The following is an 18,132-nucleotide window of genomic DNA, read 5'->3' as shown; positions in this document are numbered from 1 at the left end:
TAACTATTAGGCCTACATCTATTTTCTTTGCTATAGCCTATAATTAAACATTTGTTATATTTAGATATGTGCCTGAAGCATTTCCTAATTTAGACTTAAAAGCAATAAATAGTCTAAATGTGTAAAAAAAAAAAAAAAAAAAAAAAAAAAAATCAGGCACAGTCATGATCCAGATTTATTACTGTGAATTTTATTTTATTTAGGCATACACTGTTATTTTCAAGATGTAGCCTACAAAGCAAAATAATACTGTTACTGTGTAGCCTAATTACTGCGCCTTTAACGATGCCATTCACATCATCTCTGGGAAAATACCCTGGATCGCCAAATAGCCTTATTAGGCTATAGCTTGCCTTACATGGATTCATTAATGCATGTAGGATTATAGACTCGATTATTTTGGTCGCTTGGTTCTCCATGCGTAAAAACATGGACACGCGTGCTGGTTATGTTTTCTTCTGATAAAAACGAGCCTCGCTCGACGCTCTCTCTCTCTCTCGCATCTTTGTTGTGACGCTGATCTGGCTCTGTGCTGCAGCGTGCAGACCTGCTCTGCACACAGCAGTTGGAAGACAGGCAGCAGATGATGCTGAAGATTATTAATAGGAATGCTTGAGTGTCACAGGCTCTCACTGTCCAGAACTGTCTGGGGGTCTTGGTGGTGGAGAGTCGCCGGAGCAGGGGGGGCTTTCCTATTCTAACTGCGCAGTTGGAATAAAATACACGCAGTGAGGGAACTCGCGGGTATCAAACATCCAACATGGACAACGTGCTGGCGGTTCTCAATTTGGGCGATGTTGCCCAAGTTTTCTCCAAAATGGGAATGTTTCCAGTGTTTGATCTTGCGTATTACATCGTGTCCATACTCTACCTCAAGTATGAGCCAGGTGAGTGGCTCTCCCCGCTTCTGTTGCTTTCAGAATGTGATGTATTACTTGACAATTAGGCTTATTGCATAGTATATTGACTGCGTGTGATTGGGCAGGTAAAGTCATGCATGCATGGGGACTATATTCTAATGTAGGCTATTATAGTCATCATACCTCACACTCACTAGGCCTATACAATTAATTAATTCATACATACAACTCTGCAAGCAAAATCGATATATCTGGTAGCTACATATTTCTAAAATACAGAATCAAATCTTAGCAGTGTGATGACCCTAATGAAAAGTCACTTGAATGTTCATATAATATGCATAAAGGGCCTCACAGTGTGTCTGTGTGGTGCTCAATAGTGAGTTTATAGTGACCTTATTTTACTTTATGGTATTTATTATGGCATCACTATACATTTTATTATATGATTCCTATAGAGACTTGCTGTTGCAGATATGTACACTTTTAAAATGTACTACAGGGTTACTACAGCTCTTTTTGAAAAGGGGAATGTCTGTTCTTGCAGCAGCCTGACCTCATTTTCATTATGGAAATGAGTGGGAACCAGCCAGGAGCAGACTAAACCACTCAGCTTTTGTTTAATGCCTGACATTTTCCAAGATTTAACCCTTTTGACCAGCAGAGCTGGCTGAGTTAGAAACCCGATAGAGAGCCTGTGCATACCAGCAGCTTAGGTAATAAATAGCAGGTCCTGAAATAGATGTCAGTGTGCCTCTGAAGCCCCTCTTCCTCAGACACTTGTAGAGGAGAATGGAAGACTGCAGCTCAGTGGACTAACATGTTATTTACATTGAATTAGCATCGGATGAGCTGAGCACGCCTAGTGTGACTGTCTGGACATTTTGAAAAGTCCCCAGTGTGTGCATATCCTGAATAATTACCTCATCTTAAAGTAATGGTTCATCCCAAAATGAGCATTCACAGTCATTATCTAGTCACTTCGATGTCAGTGGAAAGAAAGTGCATTGCAGTTTGTATATAGCATATACTATTGAAGTTAACAGGGGCATCATTTTACTGATACAAAAAAAGCAGAAAATGTCGCTCAAATTTCTCCAAACAGCTGATGCAGCACGATCCAAGTGCTTTGTAGCTAAATGATTGCGCTGTGGTCCAAAGCTCCAGTGTCAGTTAAATATAGGAGCCAAAATATAGGCGACAATCAAGTAAATATTGAACTTTTTGAATAATTTGGCTACAAAACACTTTCTTAGTTTGGAGAAATGTGATGGACATGTGCTTTTTTCAAGCTAAACGATGGCTCCATCCATAGTTTGTTCGAAAGCTGACTTGGACCTAGTGTGTTTGATGGTCTTACCAACTTCAATGGAGTTTCCACTGACATGGAAGTGTGACGTGTCATATGCCTGGATTTTCATTTTAGGTTGAACTATTCCTTTAACTATGTACAAATATAGTTTTAGGATCCCCAAACATTTGAAGGGATCGAAACAGTAATAGGTTACTAGTGTGCTGGTACTCCAAACTCTTCATGTACTGTAACTGTGGCAACTCTAGAGGTCGGGACTCACCAGCATTCATGTTCAAGTTCAAGTTTGTTTATATAGCTTGATAAATCACAAACATCTAAGGACTTTACAGAGAACGTGTCTAGATCTAAATAAACATTAATCGCACCACACTACATGGCTTATTGTATTTTGCATTAAATGTACAATGTACATTAAATGTACATACACACATAAAGTACTTGTCTTGGTGTAAAAAAAAAGAAAAGTCCAAGGCATTCATGTGGGGCATATAAACACTACATTTAATAGGGTTCAGGGCAGGCATTGAAATCATTCATTGAAACTATGTGTGGTGGCTATACAAAACTTAAACTTTTATAGCCTGGAAATAGTTTAAAAGGCTTTGATCCTGAGTATAGATGGTCAAACTGCTTGCTAACATTTGTCCTGCAAGAGAAACTCGTATTCACCATTCCTTACACACTCCTGACTGGAGTCTCCTAGTTCACACACACACACACACACACACACACACACACACACACACACACACACACACACACACACACACACACACACACACACCACATGGTGGGAGAGCACATGAATGAGTTTGGGGCTGGGGGGGGTCATAGGTTAAGTCAGGCCCGACAGTTGCAAGGCAGGAGAAGTGATGGAGCCACGTGTATTTATAGGGCGGGCATTTCTCGGGATCGGATTGCTCTTCTGAACCGTGTGCTAATCGCACCACAACACCGACACCCAGCTGCTGGTGGAGATCTTTACAGTCACCCTCACATCTAGATTTATGTCACTATAACAACAGCCTCAATAATGACGATGTGAAGTTCCTAAGTTCATAGTTTGCCAAGTTTGCTCAGTCCTGTATCCTGTAGTTGTGCAATAAATGTTATTTATATTGAACTAGTGCAATGCCCCTAGTGCAGTGCCCATTCCCCTCCCTCCGCTTCTCCCTGTGCCCCCCCCCCCCCCCCCATACGTGCCCCCCCCCCCCCCACACACACTCACTTCCATCAGTCAGGTCCCCCTAAGCGCACTCCCCCCAAGTTTGAAGTCGATCTGACGAATGGTTCTCGAGATACACGAAGGACAGACATGCAGATGGACAGTCCTGGAATTATAGTATAGATAATAGAGACAAACAGACGATAGCCTAAGCTGTCGAGCCGGTCGTTTGTTGAGTTGGCAAAGTGTCCGTTCATAAATGAGTGCAGAGATGCTGAGTCAACATGGAGTTATGATGATAACACGCTCAGTGTTATGATGGAGTTATGATAACATGCTGTATTATCAGGGTGCGCGCTGAACTGTGTGGAGGAGATTAAACAAAGCATGCTGTGCACACACAGCAGGGTCAGCTGATATGGGCTTTTAAAGGCCGACAGCAGTGGCCAGCAGTGTTTTTAGATCGAAGCTACCGATGTGTCTTTTCTTTTTACTGATATTCAATATATTTTTAAATTTGCCCATTTTATGCCCCAAAATAACGTAACTGACTTTTAGTGTCTCTTTAAGGCAGAGAGACCCACCACACCTGTTCAATGGTAGAGACACTCTGATACATTACTGCCTAAATGAAGAATCAATATAAATATAGGCTAATTAAATGAATGGCGGTGCAATGAAAATAAAAACGACTTGCCGGTTTTACAAACAGTTTTTCTGAAGCTGTGGTCAGGCGGAACTTCCGACAGTCAATGGCATTGACTGGCTGATATCTGATATTTAGTAAAATCCAAGTACCGCCCAACATCCTCTCACACATACACACACACACACACACACACACACACACACACACACACACACACACACACACACACACACACACACACACACACACACACACACACACACACACACACTGTAAATAATTACATTGTGTAAATAATGACATTAAGAACACATTTTCACATATGGGTTATCTCAGCTACCATCAAACAAACTACTGTCTGTACTGTAAAGGATGGCAACTGTGCAATTCTCTATAGTCAAGGGTAATGAAAATTGTTTACCATCTAGTGATGAATACAGAAAACACGAATAGGCTACATAATATTTAACTTGCTCCTGAAACCTGGTACCTCTTAACCTTCATGAGTGTATTACATTGGATTAAAGGACTTCTCAGTGCAATTTTCACACGTTGCAAAGTCATCCTCTGGGCCGGATTTGACCCTTTGGCCCGCGGGGCGTATCGTATGTTTGACGTCCCTGTGCTACAGAGTCTGGATTGGAGGGGTGGGTAGGATTAGTGGCTCAGCAGGGGGATATGGGTGGTGTTGTGGGGGGAAGGGGGGAGCACCGCAGTCTAAAACTTTGAAATGCTTTGTAGCAGTGGAAAGAGTGCTACTTTTCAAGTAGAAGTTACTTTGCTGATCTTTTAGAAGTAGATGTACTTATGTAAAAATATACTGAAGTCAAAGTAAAAAGTGTCTAATTTAAAATGTACTCAGAGTAAAAGTTCCTGAGTTCCTCTTTAGAACAGAGGATGTTGTTAGCTGTGATCGTTTCCACGTGATTCTAACAGGAAGAGGGTTCACACTAGATTCTTTTCACTGGAAACATTAGAAATGAGAAAATAAAGTGCAGAAACAAAGTCAAGTCAAATCAGACTCCTCTCACTGTGAACGGATCTACAGTTTGTCAGTTTACAACTGTCAAGTTTCTGATGCTGATGGAGAGACCCAACATCTGTACTCTGTGATGGTTGTGATTTAAATGGTTCCTAACTGCAATACTTCAGCAAAATCTACTTAATGTTGAACTCTGGTACTGTAGACTGGAGAATTGTGTTTTGTTCGCTCTCCATTCACTGCCATTGTCTGGAAACGGTCTGAATTTCTAGCACTTCTTTTGCAAAAAAAAACAAGCAAAAAACCAAGATGGCGACAGTCAAAATGCCAAACTCAAGGCCTCAAAATGGGAGTCCATAAACCCATGGGTGACATCACAGTGGCTACATCCAGATTTCTATACAGTCAATGATGCTTCCAACCTTGATGCTTCACTTCACAGTGCATTACAGTACCATATCCTGACAGTCCTGACTGTGTGTGTGTGTGTGTGTGTGTGTGTGTGTGTGTGTGCGTGCGTGTGCGCGCGCGTGCGTGCGCGTGCGTGTGTGTGTGTGTGTGTGTGTGTGTGCGTGCGTGCGTGCGTGCGTGCGTGTGTGTGTGCGCGTGTGTGTGTGTGTGTGTGTGCATGCATGCATGCGTGTGCGTGCGTGTGTGTGCGCGTGTGTGTGTGTGTGTGTGTGCGTGTGCGTGCATGCATGTGCGTGCGTGTGTGTGTGTGTAGGTGCGGTGGAGGTCTCTCGCAGGAGTCCCGTGGCCTCTTGGCTCTGTGCCATGCTGTACTGCTTCGGCAGCTACATCCTGGCCGACGTGATGCTGGGCGGCAGCCCGCTCGACTACTTCCAACACAACAGCCACATCTTGCTGGCCTCCGCTGTCTGGTGAGTGAGCTCACCTTTCACTCTGCACCACCTAGTGGACGTGTTGGCCCGCCGCACGCACGCTCTGCTGCTGGCCCGGGAGACACTTGGCCATCAAAACATCACATTCAACTTGAATTCATGTTGAATGGTTTTAGGGCAGGTTTACCCATCAATATTCTTCAGTAACAAGTATTCAGGTTTCAGCCCAGTGTTTTCTTTTGGATTTCATCAGGTTTAAGTAGCCTAAGTAAATCACATTAAGCTCATTCATTTCCATTCATTTTCAGTTGGGAATAATGTCATAGTTCCCCCCCCTCTCTCTCCTCATGTTACTGATTTACCTTTATTGTGAAATTTCCAGCACAGTATCACCTTGTATAATGATGCCTGAATTATAGATGAACTTTTCTATTTAGGTTTTATGTCATTTAGCCACACCAAGCCTTTGCTTTTGTGTGAATGCTCTCAAATTCACATTTTCAGTCTTTTCCCCCCATTTCATTAAGCAATGTCAAGCCCCCTTTTAGGGCATGTTTCTCTATATTAACTCATTTTAATACATCTACTTTATGTAGGCTACATTTCCTTTTTCTTTTCAATACTGCTGCTGTAGTTCTCATGATGCTGTATACCTGGGGGGGAGGGGCTTGTTTTGTTTTGTATTTTTTGCATTACATATTTTTTTTACGTCGCCTTTCATGGATTGTCCTGTCATTTTGGCCAGTGGACACAACAGTTCATTTCCTTCCCTCTTCCTGATACAAAGATTGACAAGACTGTACGGTACATTGTTAATGGGACTTTTGGCCAAGATGGATTGCACAGATCAGAGTTGATAGAAACGTCATCATCAGAGCTGTTTTCTCCATCACAGTCCTTTGATTTTGACCACGTCCCTCACTCAACCACCATGTTCCTGTCTGTGTCAAACCCAAACCCTGCAGGTACCTGCTGTTTTACTGCCCGCTCAACCTCTTCTACAAGTGCGTGGCCTTCCTGCCCGTCAAGCTGGTGTTGGTCGCCCTGAAGGAGGTTGTCCGCGCCCGTAAGATCGCCGCCGGAGTCCACCACGCCCACCACGCCTACCACAACGGCTTCTTGATCATGGTCATCGTCGGATACGTCAAAGGTCCGTGTCTCAGCATCGATCATATTCGGACAAAAATCGGAAATTATTATGATGATGTTAATGATGGGATTTCTTGAAGTATATGACCCTCTGTCAGCTTATGAAGATCCTGAAAAACTAAATAACACCCGGAGGAAAGTGTCAGATTGTTGGTGCTCCTGGTGTGTAAGGTCACCGGAGGTAGCCTAAAATACTCTATGATGATGATAATGATGATGATAATAATAATAATTATTATTATGGTTGTTGTTGTTGTTGTTGTTGTTGTTGTTGTTGTTGTTGTTGTTGTTGTTGTTGTTGTTGTTGTTGTTGTTATTATTATTATTATTAAGTTTATTTAGACGGGGATCATGCACAGCAGAACATAAGACTCAAAAGCAATGAGAGATGCGCACACACACGATACATACAATTTCACGGTGTAGCTGGTGTTTTAACTGCTAACCTTAGGCTAACAGCTCTGGTAGGCTAACAAATAGTGTTAGTTTGCAAATTTCAAGGTTCCATAATTATGATCGTGGACAAAAGGAAATGTTGAAAGCGATAAATGACAAATTTAAGTCAACCTAAACAAATAGTGGTAAACAAACCCAAATGTTTCTGGAGCCGAAATGCCAAAGAAATGATGTAAAGAAAATGAAAATGATCTTCCCTCTCCTCTCCCCTCACAGGCTCTGGAGTGGCTCTCATTTCCAACTTTGAGCAGCTGCTGCGTGGAGTGTGGAGGCCCGAGACCAACGAGATCCTCAACATGTCATTGTAAGTGTGTGTGTGTGTGTGTGTGTGTGTGTGTGTGTGTGTGTGTGTGTGTGTGTGTGTGTGTGTGTGTGTGTGTGTGTGTGTGTGTGTGTGTGTGTGTGTGTGTGTGTGTGTGTGTGTGTGTGTGTGTGTGTGTGTGTTTTTTTCTCTCAGGGAGCACACTCGTCACTACAAGCATGACAAGCATGCGGGAGTTTTTAGATTGGTGTGTAACCAAAACCTGTGGTCTGGTTTCAAATCTCACTGTCTCAAAGAGCTGCTGACACTAAAAGATGTTTCCCTAGTCTGGGTTTCAATGGAGAGCTTTAGTGCCCCAAGATGGAAACCCCCCTTTTTTATTGTTTTAAATGAGACATTTTTTTGACACGATGGTCCCATTTAAAGATATCGAATATCAGCACAAAATATCGTCCATCAGCAGCTTCAGTACAAAAATATCTGCACTGGCATCTGCTCAGAAATACCCATCACGGTTGATCCCTAGATTGAAATGTATCCTGAATGATTGTCCCAGGGGGCAGGGGTAGGTCCCACCCTGCCTCTGATTGGCTTACCCTGATATTTGACCCGAACTTTAACCAATCATCACTCCTCCTGCCTAAACCCAACCCCCTCATGCATAAACCTAACCCTAACCTACAGTAACTAAGAGGCGGAGTAGGGCGTGACCTGCCCCTGGCTGCCACCCCGCATTTAGAAACTTCACTCCCGGGACAGTGAGACCAGTAGTGTCGTCACACACTGAAGAAGAGGAATTAAAGCTTCCTCCAGTGTATTTTGTTATTTTTAAGATATTTCATATGTTTATGAGTCATATCCTGACAGTGTTAATTAGCCACACTGTTCACCAAATATTTTTTTGACAAATAACTGAAAAGGTGAACATTATTACAGTTCATATGCATGAAATTTGACCTAAAAATAAATAAAAAAAATGACAAGTTGTTTGAAACACTCAGCAGGCTCGTTAAATATTAATGTTGTCTAAAATAGAAGGCTTTGATTTTTTCCCTCTTTTCTTTGTTCATATTAAAATATCAGATTTCCAGACATAATTCTTCAGAGCTTAATTTGACAAGGATGCATACTATGAATTTATGTTGGAAAGATTTATGTCCGTCTAAAAAGGTGATCGTCTGTATTTGCTAAAATAAAAAGGCGGTAATGTGAGTTGAGGTGGGTTTAATCTGAGCCTCTGTCCTCCTCCTCAGTGTGGATGTGAGTTTGTTTTGCTGACTGTTTTGTCCCTGCAGCCCGACCAAAGCCAGCCTGTATGGAGCCATCCTCTTCACCCTGCAGGAGGCTCACCTGCTGCCCGTGGCCAAGAGCACCCTGATCCTGGTCTTCACCCTGTTCATGATCACCTGCAAGGTGAGCAGCACCCATTAGCACTCACCTGCCTGCTGCTGTGTGGCAGCCCAGGTCCAAGTGTCTTGACGATTTCCACCTCAGGCATTTAGCTGATTCGAAATGTAATATTTGTGATACTGTCCCGCCAAAATATCGCAATATAGGATATTATCATGGTATCCGATTTTTTCATCATCATCATCATCATCATCATTCATATTATTATTAATATAATAATAATAATAATAATAATAATAATAATAATAATAATAATAATAACAATAATAATAATAATAATAATAATAATTATTATTATTATTATTATTATTATTATTATTATTATTATTATTATTGCTGTTGTTGTTGTTGTTGTTATTAACAGCCTAGAAATTTGATCTGAACAAAAAAGGGAAAAGGGAACCCACTTGAATTAAAAATACTACTCGATAACACCGGTATTGAACATGGGCCCAGATATCCCCATCCGGTGTCTTGCTTGGTGGACACACACGAGTTATTCAAATTGGCGAACTTCAACGTAAAGGATGATCTCTCTGATGAGGCCACATTGCCTCGTCTTGTTTAAGCAGCAGTAGGAAAGATAATTAAGTAAAAATCCACCTGCCTTATCCAAATTAAACAGAAATTATGGCTGCAACAGAGAAGAGCTTCCCATCCTCAGTAATTGAGAGGCTGTTCACCTTTATACCCAAATTATATCCCAATCCATCATATCATGAATGAGTTGAACCTCTGAATGAAACCAGCCTCCCTTACTTCCAATGTCAAACATTCTAGTCGTAACTCATGTCTCCTCCACCTGATCCTCCCCTGCTGGGGAAACACATTTCTTTCACTTCCCCTGCACAGAGTTAGCCTTGAAGACTTTCTGCCAGAAAGAGATAACGCAGAACAGAGGAATCGCCATACAACTCTTCAAACATGTTTCATTGCATTTTTATTTTTGTTTTAAGGATGTTGGTTGTTAGGGTTAGGGTTAGGCAAGTAAAATAATTTGGTTAAGGTTAGGGTTAGGTTAGGGTTTTCGTTATTTCACCACAACCAAAACCAAACTTGCCTGACCTTAATAACCAATCATTGGAATGTACTTTAACGTTTTCAAATAAGAAAATGCTTGTTAAAAATGCATGTGGCTCGACTGGGAATCTAACCCCAGTCTGGAAGGCCAGCACCTTACCGATTAAGCCAGAAGCACAAGCACACCCTGGGCTGAACATTTTCAACCCTTAACCCGAACCGTAACAATTTTCTTACTTGCCTAACCCTAAACGAGAACAACCAACATCCTTAAAACAAAAACGAAAATGCGATGAAGCGTGTTTGAGGAGTTGTATGGCGATTCCTCTGTTCCGCGTCATCCCTTTCTGGCAGAAAGCCTTCCGGGCCAACATCTCCCATGTGTGTCCCATTCTGGTGAAACACCTTTACCCCCTCTGACCGCCTGCGTCTTCCCCTCCCATCCACCAGGTGGTGATGACGGCCCGTCACTCACACGGCTCTCCCTTCGCCCTGGTGGAGTCCTGGGTCTGCCACCTGCTGTTCGGCTCTGCTCTGGGCGGAGGCGAGGAGGACCACCACGCCGCTGCGTCTTCACCACTCAAGACCAAGGAGGAGCTGAGCGAAAGCACCCGCAAGAGGAAGTCCAAGAAAGCCGAGTAGAGACTGCATCGACCTCCTCCCTCATGGCCGCCACATGACGGGCTTTCCCATTCCTTGCTGGGGAGAGGGGCATGTTTGATGTCTTACCAAATGAGGCCCTTTCTATTGGAGCAAAACGGTGCTTTCTGCGTTTGACATAGTACGAGGACTCTGTAAATACCACGGCTCACATCTCACACTTCAGAAATCAACCCCCGCCAGGACAGTTTGACCTATTTATTTATGCGTTTGCTTTCCATCCGCGAAGATCCGCATCTGTGCAGCAGTATGTGGAGATCCACCACGGTTAGCAGTGGCTTTTGGTTTCTGCCAGTCCATCGAACCTTAGTTCAGTGCCAAAGGACAATGGAAATGCAAACACAGTCTGACTCTTAATCAGAAATTCAAATGTGAATAAAGCATTATATGTGAAGAAACATTGCTGCTTTTTACACTGAGATGAAGACGACGACTTCATGTCTTGTAATAAAGTCATGAGAACAGACTGACTTTCAAATTCCTCTTGTTAACTTCTACTTTCTATTTCCAGCCATGCTGCTCTACTTTCAGCTCGTCACATCTGATGTGTCCTCGCTGAAAGTGTTGCTTTCTGAGTCTTCAGAGATAATAAAACATAATAATAATAATATTATCCAGAAATCTGTGATTCTCCAGTGCAGAGGCAGACATGACTTCGACAAAGCACATTCTCACTTTTTTTCCCACCTATTTGCAATTATTGATAAACATACCATGTCATGATTCCATCAGCTTAAGTTTCTGTTGACTGGATTTTAGTGTTACAGCTTGTTCAAACTGAAAGATTTAATTTACGTATTCGCTTAAAAACAATTCAGCAACATGACTAGTTGTCTTCATACAGAATCAGAATCTGCTTTGTCAGCGTTCCTTTATGTGCTAGAAGTGATTTTCAGAATGTTCCTCCAGAAAATGGCAGTGAATGAGAGAGAAGAACCAGTCTGCTCTACCGGAGCAACAGATCACAGCATCACTGATGTGGGGATTTGATCAGTCATTTCAGTTTTAAAAAAAAAGTCCAGGAATCAGCTGTGACTCAGCAGAATCCAAAGCTAAACCTTCCATTACATAACAGTGAAGCTGCTGGGGGTCAGAGGTCAGAGGAGCAGCCTGGGGTCGACTCGGGGTCACGTCCTGAGAAAGCGGCCCTAGTGACAGGCCTTTGTAGTGCAGGCAGTAAACCAGCACTAATGCACTTTACAGGAGGAAGTGACACCTTCACCCCTGACCTTACAGTTCACACAGCAGGAGAAGACATCATGCAGATACAACAAGCATCCCCTTTTACCAGCTTGCCTTCTATCTATCTATCTATCTATATCTATCTATCTATCTATCTATCTATCTATCTATCTATCTATCTATCTATCTATCTAATTTATACCAAGTAATATCAAGTAAACAGATTGTGTTTATTCAATTAGCAGCATGTTGTATAAAATGTCAGCAGGATTGTATTTTTCTTTAAAAAAAAAATCAAACCAACAAAAATGAAACACTATGAAAGGAATGTAACAACATTCCCAAAACAAAGTAACTAATAATGGATCACAGCAATTGAAAAATGAATGTGTTAAATGACCAGTTGTGAAAAGAGTAATGAGTATTCGAACATGTCGTTATCTATCTGATAGATTAGATTAGGTTTTCCTCAACTGAGCAGATGAGCCAAACTATGCTTTTATGAGCCGGACTGAGGAGGCACAACCTCTCTCATCCTGCCCCCGACCAGCTCCAGTTCGATTGCCAGTCCCTTGGTCAGGGGCACTGACAGGAGTATTAACCCTAACATACTATGTCTTTGATGGTGGGAGGAAACCGGAGCACCCGGAGGAAACCCACACGAACACGGGGAGAACATGCAAACTCCACACAGAAAGGACCTGGGACGGACCGGGATTCGAACCCAGGACCTTCTTGCTGTGAGGCAACAGTGCTAACGAGCCACTGTGCCACCTTGCCATCTATGGATCAGTTATCAACATTTTTGACAGATAAAGAGGATTGTGTGTGTGTGTGTGTGTGTGTGTGTGTGTGTGTGTGTGTGTGTTGGGGGGGGGGTCTAGAGAGGAATGTTACCACATCTGCTACTACCATTACTGGCAAACAACACACACACGAGCATAGCCAACAACTTGTATTACAATTATGGTTATGCAACTAAAACAACTTGGTTAAGGTTAGAAAAATGGTTTGAGTTACTGTATGGTTAAATAAGATTTTTTTTTAAATGTGGCTTACAATTTAAATGTACTTTGAAAACAGCGAATGGAACCCCCGGCATCAAAGGCAAACGTATACACCCGTCTGCCTCGACCACAATGCCCTTACCATGGCCAGTGGCGCATCCATTTCAGACATTTTGGGAGTGACGGAAAATCTACCCAGTGTGATAAAAAGTATGGGTTGCAAATTAACCCTGGAAAGCAAGTAGTAAACAGTATTGTATAATGAAACCCTACAGTGGGCCACTTCAAAGTGACTGAACCCAAAGAGAGGACACAGCGTGTGACAGCGTCTTCTTCAGAGTCAAACGGCGTCAAAACGTCACTTTTCAGTCACTTTGAAGTGAACTCCAGTATTTTGTCCTGTTCTGAGAGCACCGACCTCCCTTTGTGGAGGGGCTGAAGCGATTCCTTCAACACTAGTGTTGTATAATGAATATATATATAATATGAACAAGTTAGTATTGAGTATGAAGAAATCTCATGGGATCTGTGAGGTGAAGTCATTTACGGCCCAGTTTATGACTCATAACCGATAGCGCTAATTAAGCAGGTAGCAGAGAATAGACTGATAAGCTAAATACCTGCAGAGCTAAATAATATGAAGATATATCTGCCAACATTAATCTTAGATTTCCACATGATACTCCTGCAGTAGAAAGACAAAACATTGTGCAGTGGTCATCAGTCACAGATTTTACAGACACAATATTTCTCCATGCTTTTCAGACCTTGCCAATGTAAAAGAGGCCAAGGTTAGCTCAACTAGAACAAGAGCAGGAAACAAAATCAGGGACGAGACTATCAACTGGGAGAGCAGGTTTTCCTTATTGTGTTGTTAGTTATGGAACATTTCCCCATAACCTACTAGGAGCTTCCTGAAGAACAGGTATCAAAGGCATGTTTAAAGGCATTTGCAGTAAATCGGTTCCCAGAATGATCATAGAGGTGGTCACATCACAATTGTGATATTCATGATCAGGTGCAGTCACAGGAATGTATACTTAATATCACAGACTACATTTGGACATACTGCTGGATTGCTCAGCCTGGTATCTGAGTAATCATATCGTGAAGTTTGCGGACTCATCCGCCCACAACAATGAGTCAGAGTACAGGCAGGAAGTGGACAGACTGGAGGCCTGGTGCAACACAAACAACCTCTCCATCAATGTGAAGAAGACGAAGGAGATGATCATCGACTTCAGGAAGAGCAGCAGCACCCCCACCACTCCTCCTCTCCTCATCGGGGGAGCAGTTGTCAAAGTTGTTTCCTGTTTCAAATAGGCTACCTGGGAACTGCACAGCCAGCACAGTCAAGAAGGCCCAGCAACGCCTTCATTTACTTCCTAAGGAGGCTGAAGCACGCTGGCCTTGGCACCTCAGTCCTCACTTCCTTCTACAGGTGTGAGGTAGAGAGCATCCTCACATCCTCCATCAGTGCAGCTCTGCTGCCAAAACTGCACAGAAGATCATTGGCAGCAGCCTGCCCACCATCAATAACATCTACAACAGCAGATGCAGGAAAAAGGCTGCTAACATGAGGGACTCTACCCACCTCCCCTCTGGCAGGAGGCTACGCAGCATCAAGGCCAGAACCACCAGGCTAAAGAACAGCTTTTTCCCGGTGGCCGTGAGACTTGTCAACTCTGCATACATGCTGCTCATATAACTCTAATGTATTGCTGCTGTCTGTTACAATGTTGCAATGCTGTCTATTGATGTACATGTATTTGTTTTGAGCACATTGCACCTTGCTGCCGCCATGCTGCGTACTTAAAGGAACACTCCGCCCATTTTCAACCAGCTTTGTATCATTAGAACATCAGTAGTTTATCAGAAAACTGTAAACGGTTTTGAAGTCTGTCATTTAATTTGACAGTTATTGAGTGTTAAAGTGTGGACCAGTGACATCACTGGTCCACACTAACTCAAATTAATAACTCATTAACTCAAATCAACTCTCAATAACTGTCAAACTAGATGAATGATGAATAGTTTGACAGTTATTGAGACTTGATTTGAGTTAATGAGTTATTAATTTGAGTTAGTGTGGACCAGTGATGTCACTGGTCCACACTTTAACACTCAATAACTGTCAAATTAAATGACAGACTTCAAAACCGTTTACAGTTTTCTGATATACTACTGATGTTCTAATGATACAAAGCTGGTTGAAAATGGGCGGAGTGTTCCTTTAACATAATGCACTTTAGTGACGATCCTCTGCTTTTATCAGGTATGATGCAATGCAATCAGGCCCTTTTGGCCACCTGTCCATATGTTTTATGTTGTTTTTATCATGCTTCCTTTTACTGTTGTTTTTAGTAGGGGAGGTCCGGGACGAATTAAGCAGGGGGACGGAATTAGCTTGTCCTCATATACTATCTTTGACAAAACCCAGGAAGACGATTCTTTCCCCCCATGTTACACTTCCTGGTACCTCACTTCCTGTGAAGTTTCAGCTCGGCCAGTCAGTGGATGGCGGAGATATCCGCAAAAACGTTGCCTTTTCGTCTTATTTTCAAACGCGAGTAAAATATTGCAAACTGTGTATTTTTCTATTAGCGTGTTGGAATTTATTTATTTAATGCTGCTAACGCTATTCATCTGTTAGACCTATCGGTAGACTACAGCTCAATGATTGTTTTGTGTGTAATGTTAGCATATCCTTTGTGCTAGCTTAGCTTTCATCCAGGGAAACGCACGGGGGACAAATAAAGCACTTTGCTCCAATTGCCTTGAATAGGCCATGCATTTATCTGTGCTTGCAGGACAATGCCTCGCATAAGGAAGAGGACCACGGACAGAGGGCAAAAAAATGCACACATTCAAATATTTCTTTGGATAAGCCATTTAAGGGGAGGTAAAATATTGATCACATCACATCAGCAAAATATATAGATAGAAGTTATAATTATATTAATTTGCAACATATAACATATTAAAATGTATTTCATAATACTTTAGTTTCTTAGATGACCAAAAGATGAAGGAATTAATGCCAGAAAAAAATTGTTACCTGGCTGTTTTTGTGCCTTTTTCACAACCGCTACATTAGTCCCCCGCCTGTGCTTTATTTGTCCCTTCACTGTGGGACAAATTAAGCATTGCGCAGCTTCTGGTTGCCATCTGATGACGTCTGATGTATTGACCCATGGAACGAAACTACGGTTGGTATTGCCAGAGGACATGTGTAGGTTGCTTACATGAAAATATTATAACTCCAGCTGAAACAATCTTTACACAATGACAAAAAAAAACAAAAAGTGCTTCATTCGTCCCGGACCTCCCCTACTGATAGTAGTGTTTCTTTTTTATATATGATATTTTTGGCAGGACCCTGAGCTCTCATTTCGTTCCCTTTCATGTCTCATGTTTTGGAATATCAATAAATATCCTTGAACCTTGATTGGACTGTGAAAATATACAGTTTCTAGTCAAAAAAGTCATGGACCAACCAACCTAGCCTAGGTAAACCCAGCCCCCACGTGATCTGCTCTCTCAGTTCCCAGTCACTAGCTGAGTGACTGAGAACAGGTCTGAGAGCAGGTCACGTGGGGGATGGGTTTACCCAGGCTACAACCAACCCACCAACCAAACAAACAACCAGCCAACAAACCAACAAACCAACCAATTAGCCACCCAGCCAACAATAAATCAATTAACTAACCACCCAACCAACCAACAACTTAACCACCCAATCACCAGTAAATCAATTAACTAACCAATCGCACGCCCAACCAACCAACCAACCAATCAACCAACCAACCACCAACCAATCTGGGAACCCAGAGTCTATTTTTTATAGACTCTGGGTTCCCAGATTGCCGACCAACAAATCACCCACCCAACCAACCAACCAACCAACCAATTATGCACCCAACCAACTAATCAACTAATCAACAAACAAACCAATCAATCAATCAATCAATGAAACATATTCATGTTCTTGTGTATCTACAGTTTGATGCCTTATGCTTTTGTGTCATTTTAATTTGATCCTTGTATAAAGTGTTTTGGTATTAGTGCCCACAGTACACTGGACAGTATTTGGGGTGGACAGTGTTGTCCAATCAGAAGCCTCAGCACCACTCTTCCCTGTTCCTTGGACTTTCCAACCAAGTGGTGGTGGTGGTGGTGGTGGTGTGTGTGTGTGTGTGTGTGTGTGTGTGTGTGTGTGTGTGTGTGTGTGTGTGTGTGTGTGTGTGTGTGTGTGTGTGTGTGTGTGTGTGTGTGTGTGTGTGTGTGTGTGTGTGTGTGTGTGTGTGTGTGTGTGTGTGTGTGTGTGTGTGTGTGTGTGTGTGTGTGTGTGTGTGTGTGTGTTGGGGGGTGGATATAAAAGCCAAAGCAGGGAGGACACAGTTGAATCAGTGTGCTGGAGCCAGCTGGCCTGCTGTGAGTGTCGAGGAGGACAGAGACGAGCAGGACACAGAAGAGACCATGTTGTGGACTGTGCTGCTGATGGCTGCACTCTGCTCACACACTGCAGCCAGCCAGAGAGGTGAGCCCCATCTAACTTTAACATTTCACACCTTTCTGACCCGAGATCTGTGAGCGTGTGCAGTTAGGATGAAGACAAAACAAGATGAAAATATATTGATCGCTGTCAGGAAATTGGATCATTGCAGCATTAAGAGAAAAGGGGGAAGTTTAAAACACAAAAATAGCTATAGAATAAGCAATGAACACAATCCAAGCAATACAAAATACAATAGAAACAACAATGGCATTATATAAACATAGATGCTGACAATTTGAACACAAACTGAAGATGATGCATTACTGATGTATGGATTTACTTACTTTATAGTTGCTTCTTTACAATAGTCACATAAATATGGATTAAAAATGAAATATGTGCTATATACATGAATGTATGTAAGTTAGTATGTATGAATATAAGTATGTATAACGTTTATACATTTATACAAAATAATTTACTATAAACACAAATTGACATACTGAATATCAAGCTCTTATTGGAATGTTACGATTTTCTTTTGCCCATAAAAAAGTATCGGATACTCATTCACAACCTCAGAAATGAAACGAGTATTCAACAGGTGTTGAATCCCTTGGATTTTGTTGTCTTCTATATCCATGAATTAAATCAAAAGTTCAGAAAGTACATCTT

At 42.1% G+C, this 18,132-nt stretch overlaps 1 protein-coding gene across 1 annotated transcript; it reads left to right on the top strand.

The window, feature by feature from the left end:
* The first annotated feature begins 593 nt into the window (after positions 1 to 593).
* Positions 594 to 11,239, top strand: tmem38a (transmembrane protein 38A). The gene is made up of 6 exons (XM_083646985.1): positions 594 to 887; positions 5,696 to 5,852; positions 6,779 to 6,963; positions 7,635 to 7,722; positions 8,976 to 9,093; positions 10,561 to 11,239. The coding sequence occupies exons 1-6, from the start codon at positions 761 to 763 to the stop codon at positions 10,750 to 10,752; spliced, it is 867 nt and encodes a 288-aa protein (XP_083503111.1). The 5' UTR covers positions 594 to 760; the 3' UTR covers positions 10,753 to 11,239.
* The last annotated feature ends 6,893 nt before the right edge of the window (positions 11,240 to 18,132 follow it).

Source organism: Poromitra crassiceps (assembly GCF_964638095.1).
Source record: "Poromitra crassiceps genome assembly, chromosome: 12".
Classification (NCBI taxonomy): domain Eukaryota; kingdom Metazoa; phylum Chordata; class Actinopteri; order Beryciformes; family Melamphaidae; genus Poromitra; species Poromitra crassiceps.
The sequence above is the reverse complement of the archived record's forward strand: the minus strand, read 5'-3'. Positions and strand labels throughout refer to the sequence as shown.

What these genes read in the sequence shown, in the direction of transcription:
- tmem38a (XM_083646985.1), top strand. Translation starts at nt 761, where the DNA reads ATGGACAACGTGCTGGCGGTTCTCAATTTGGGCGATGTTGCCCAAGTT. An exon ending in TTGCTGGCCTCCGCTGTCTG is followed by an intron (nt 5,853 to 6,778) that starts GTGAGTGAGCTC and finishes CAAACCCTGCAG; the next exon opens with GTACCTGCTGTTTTACTGCC. An exon ending in GAGATCCTCAACATGTCATT is followed by an intron (nt 7,723 to 8,975) that starts GTAAGTGTGTGT and finishes TTGTCCCTGCAG; the next exon opens with CCCGACCAAAGCCAGCCTGT.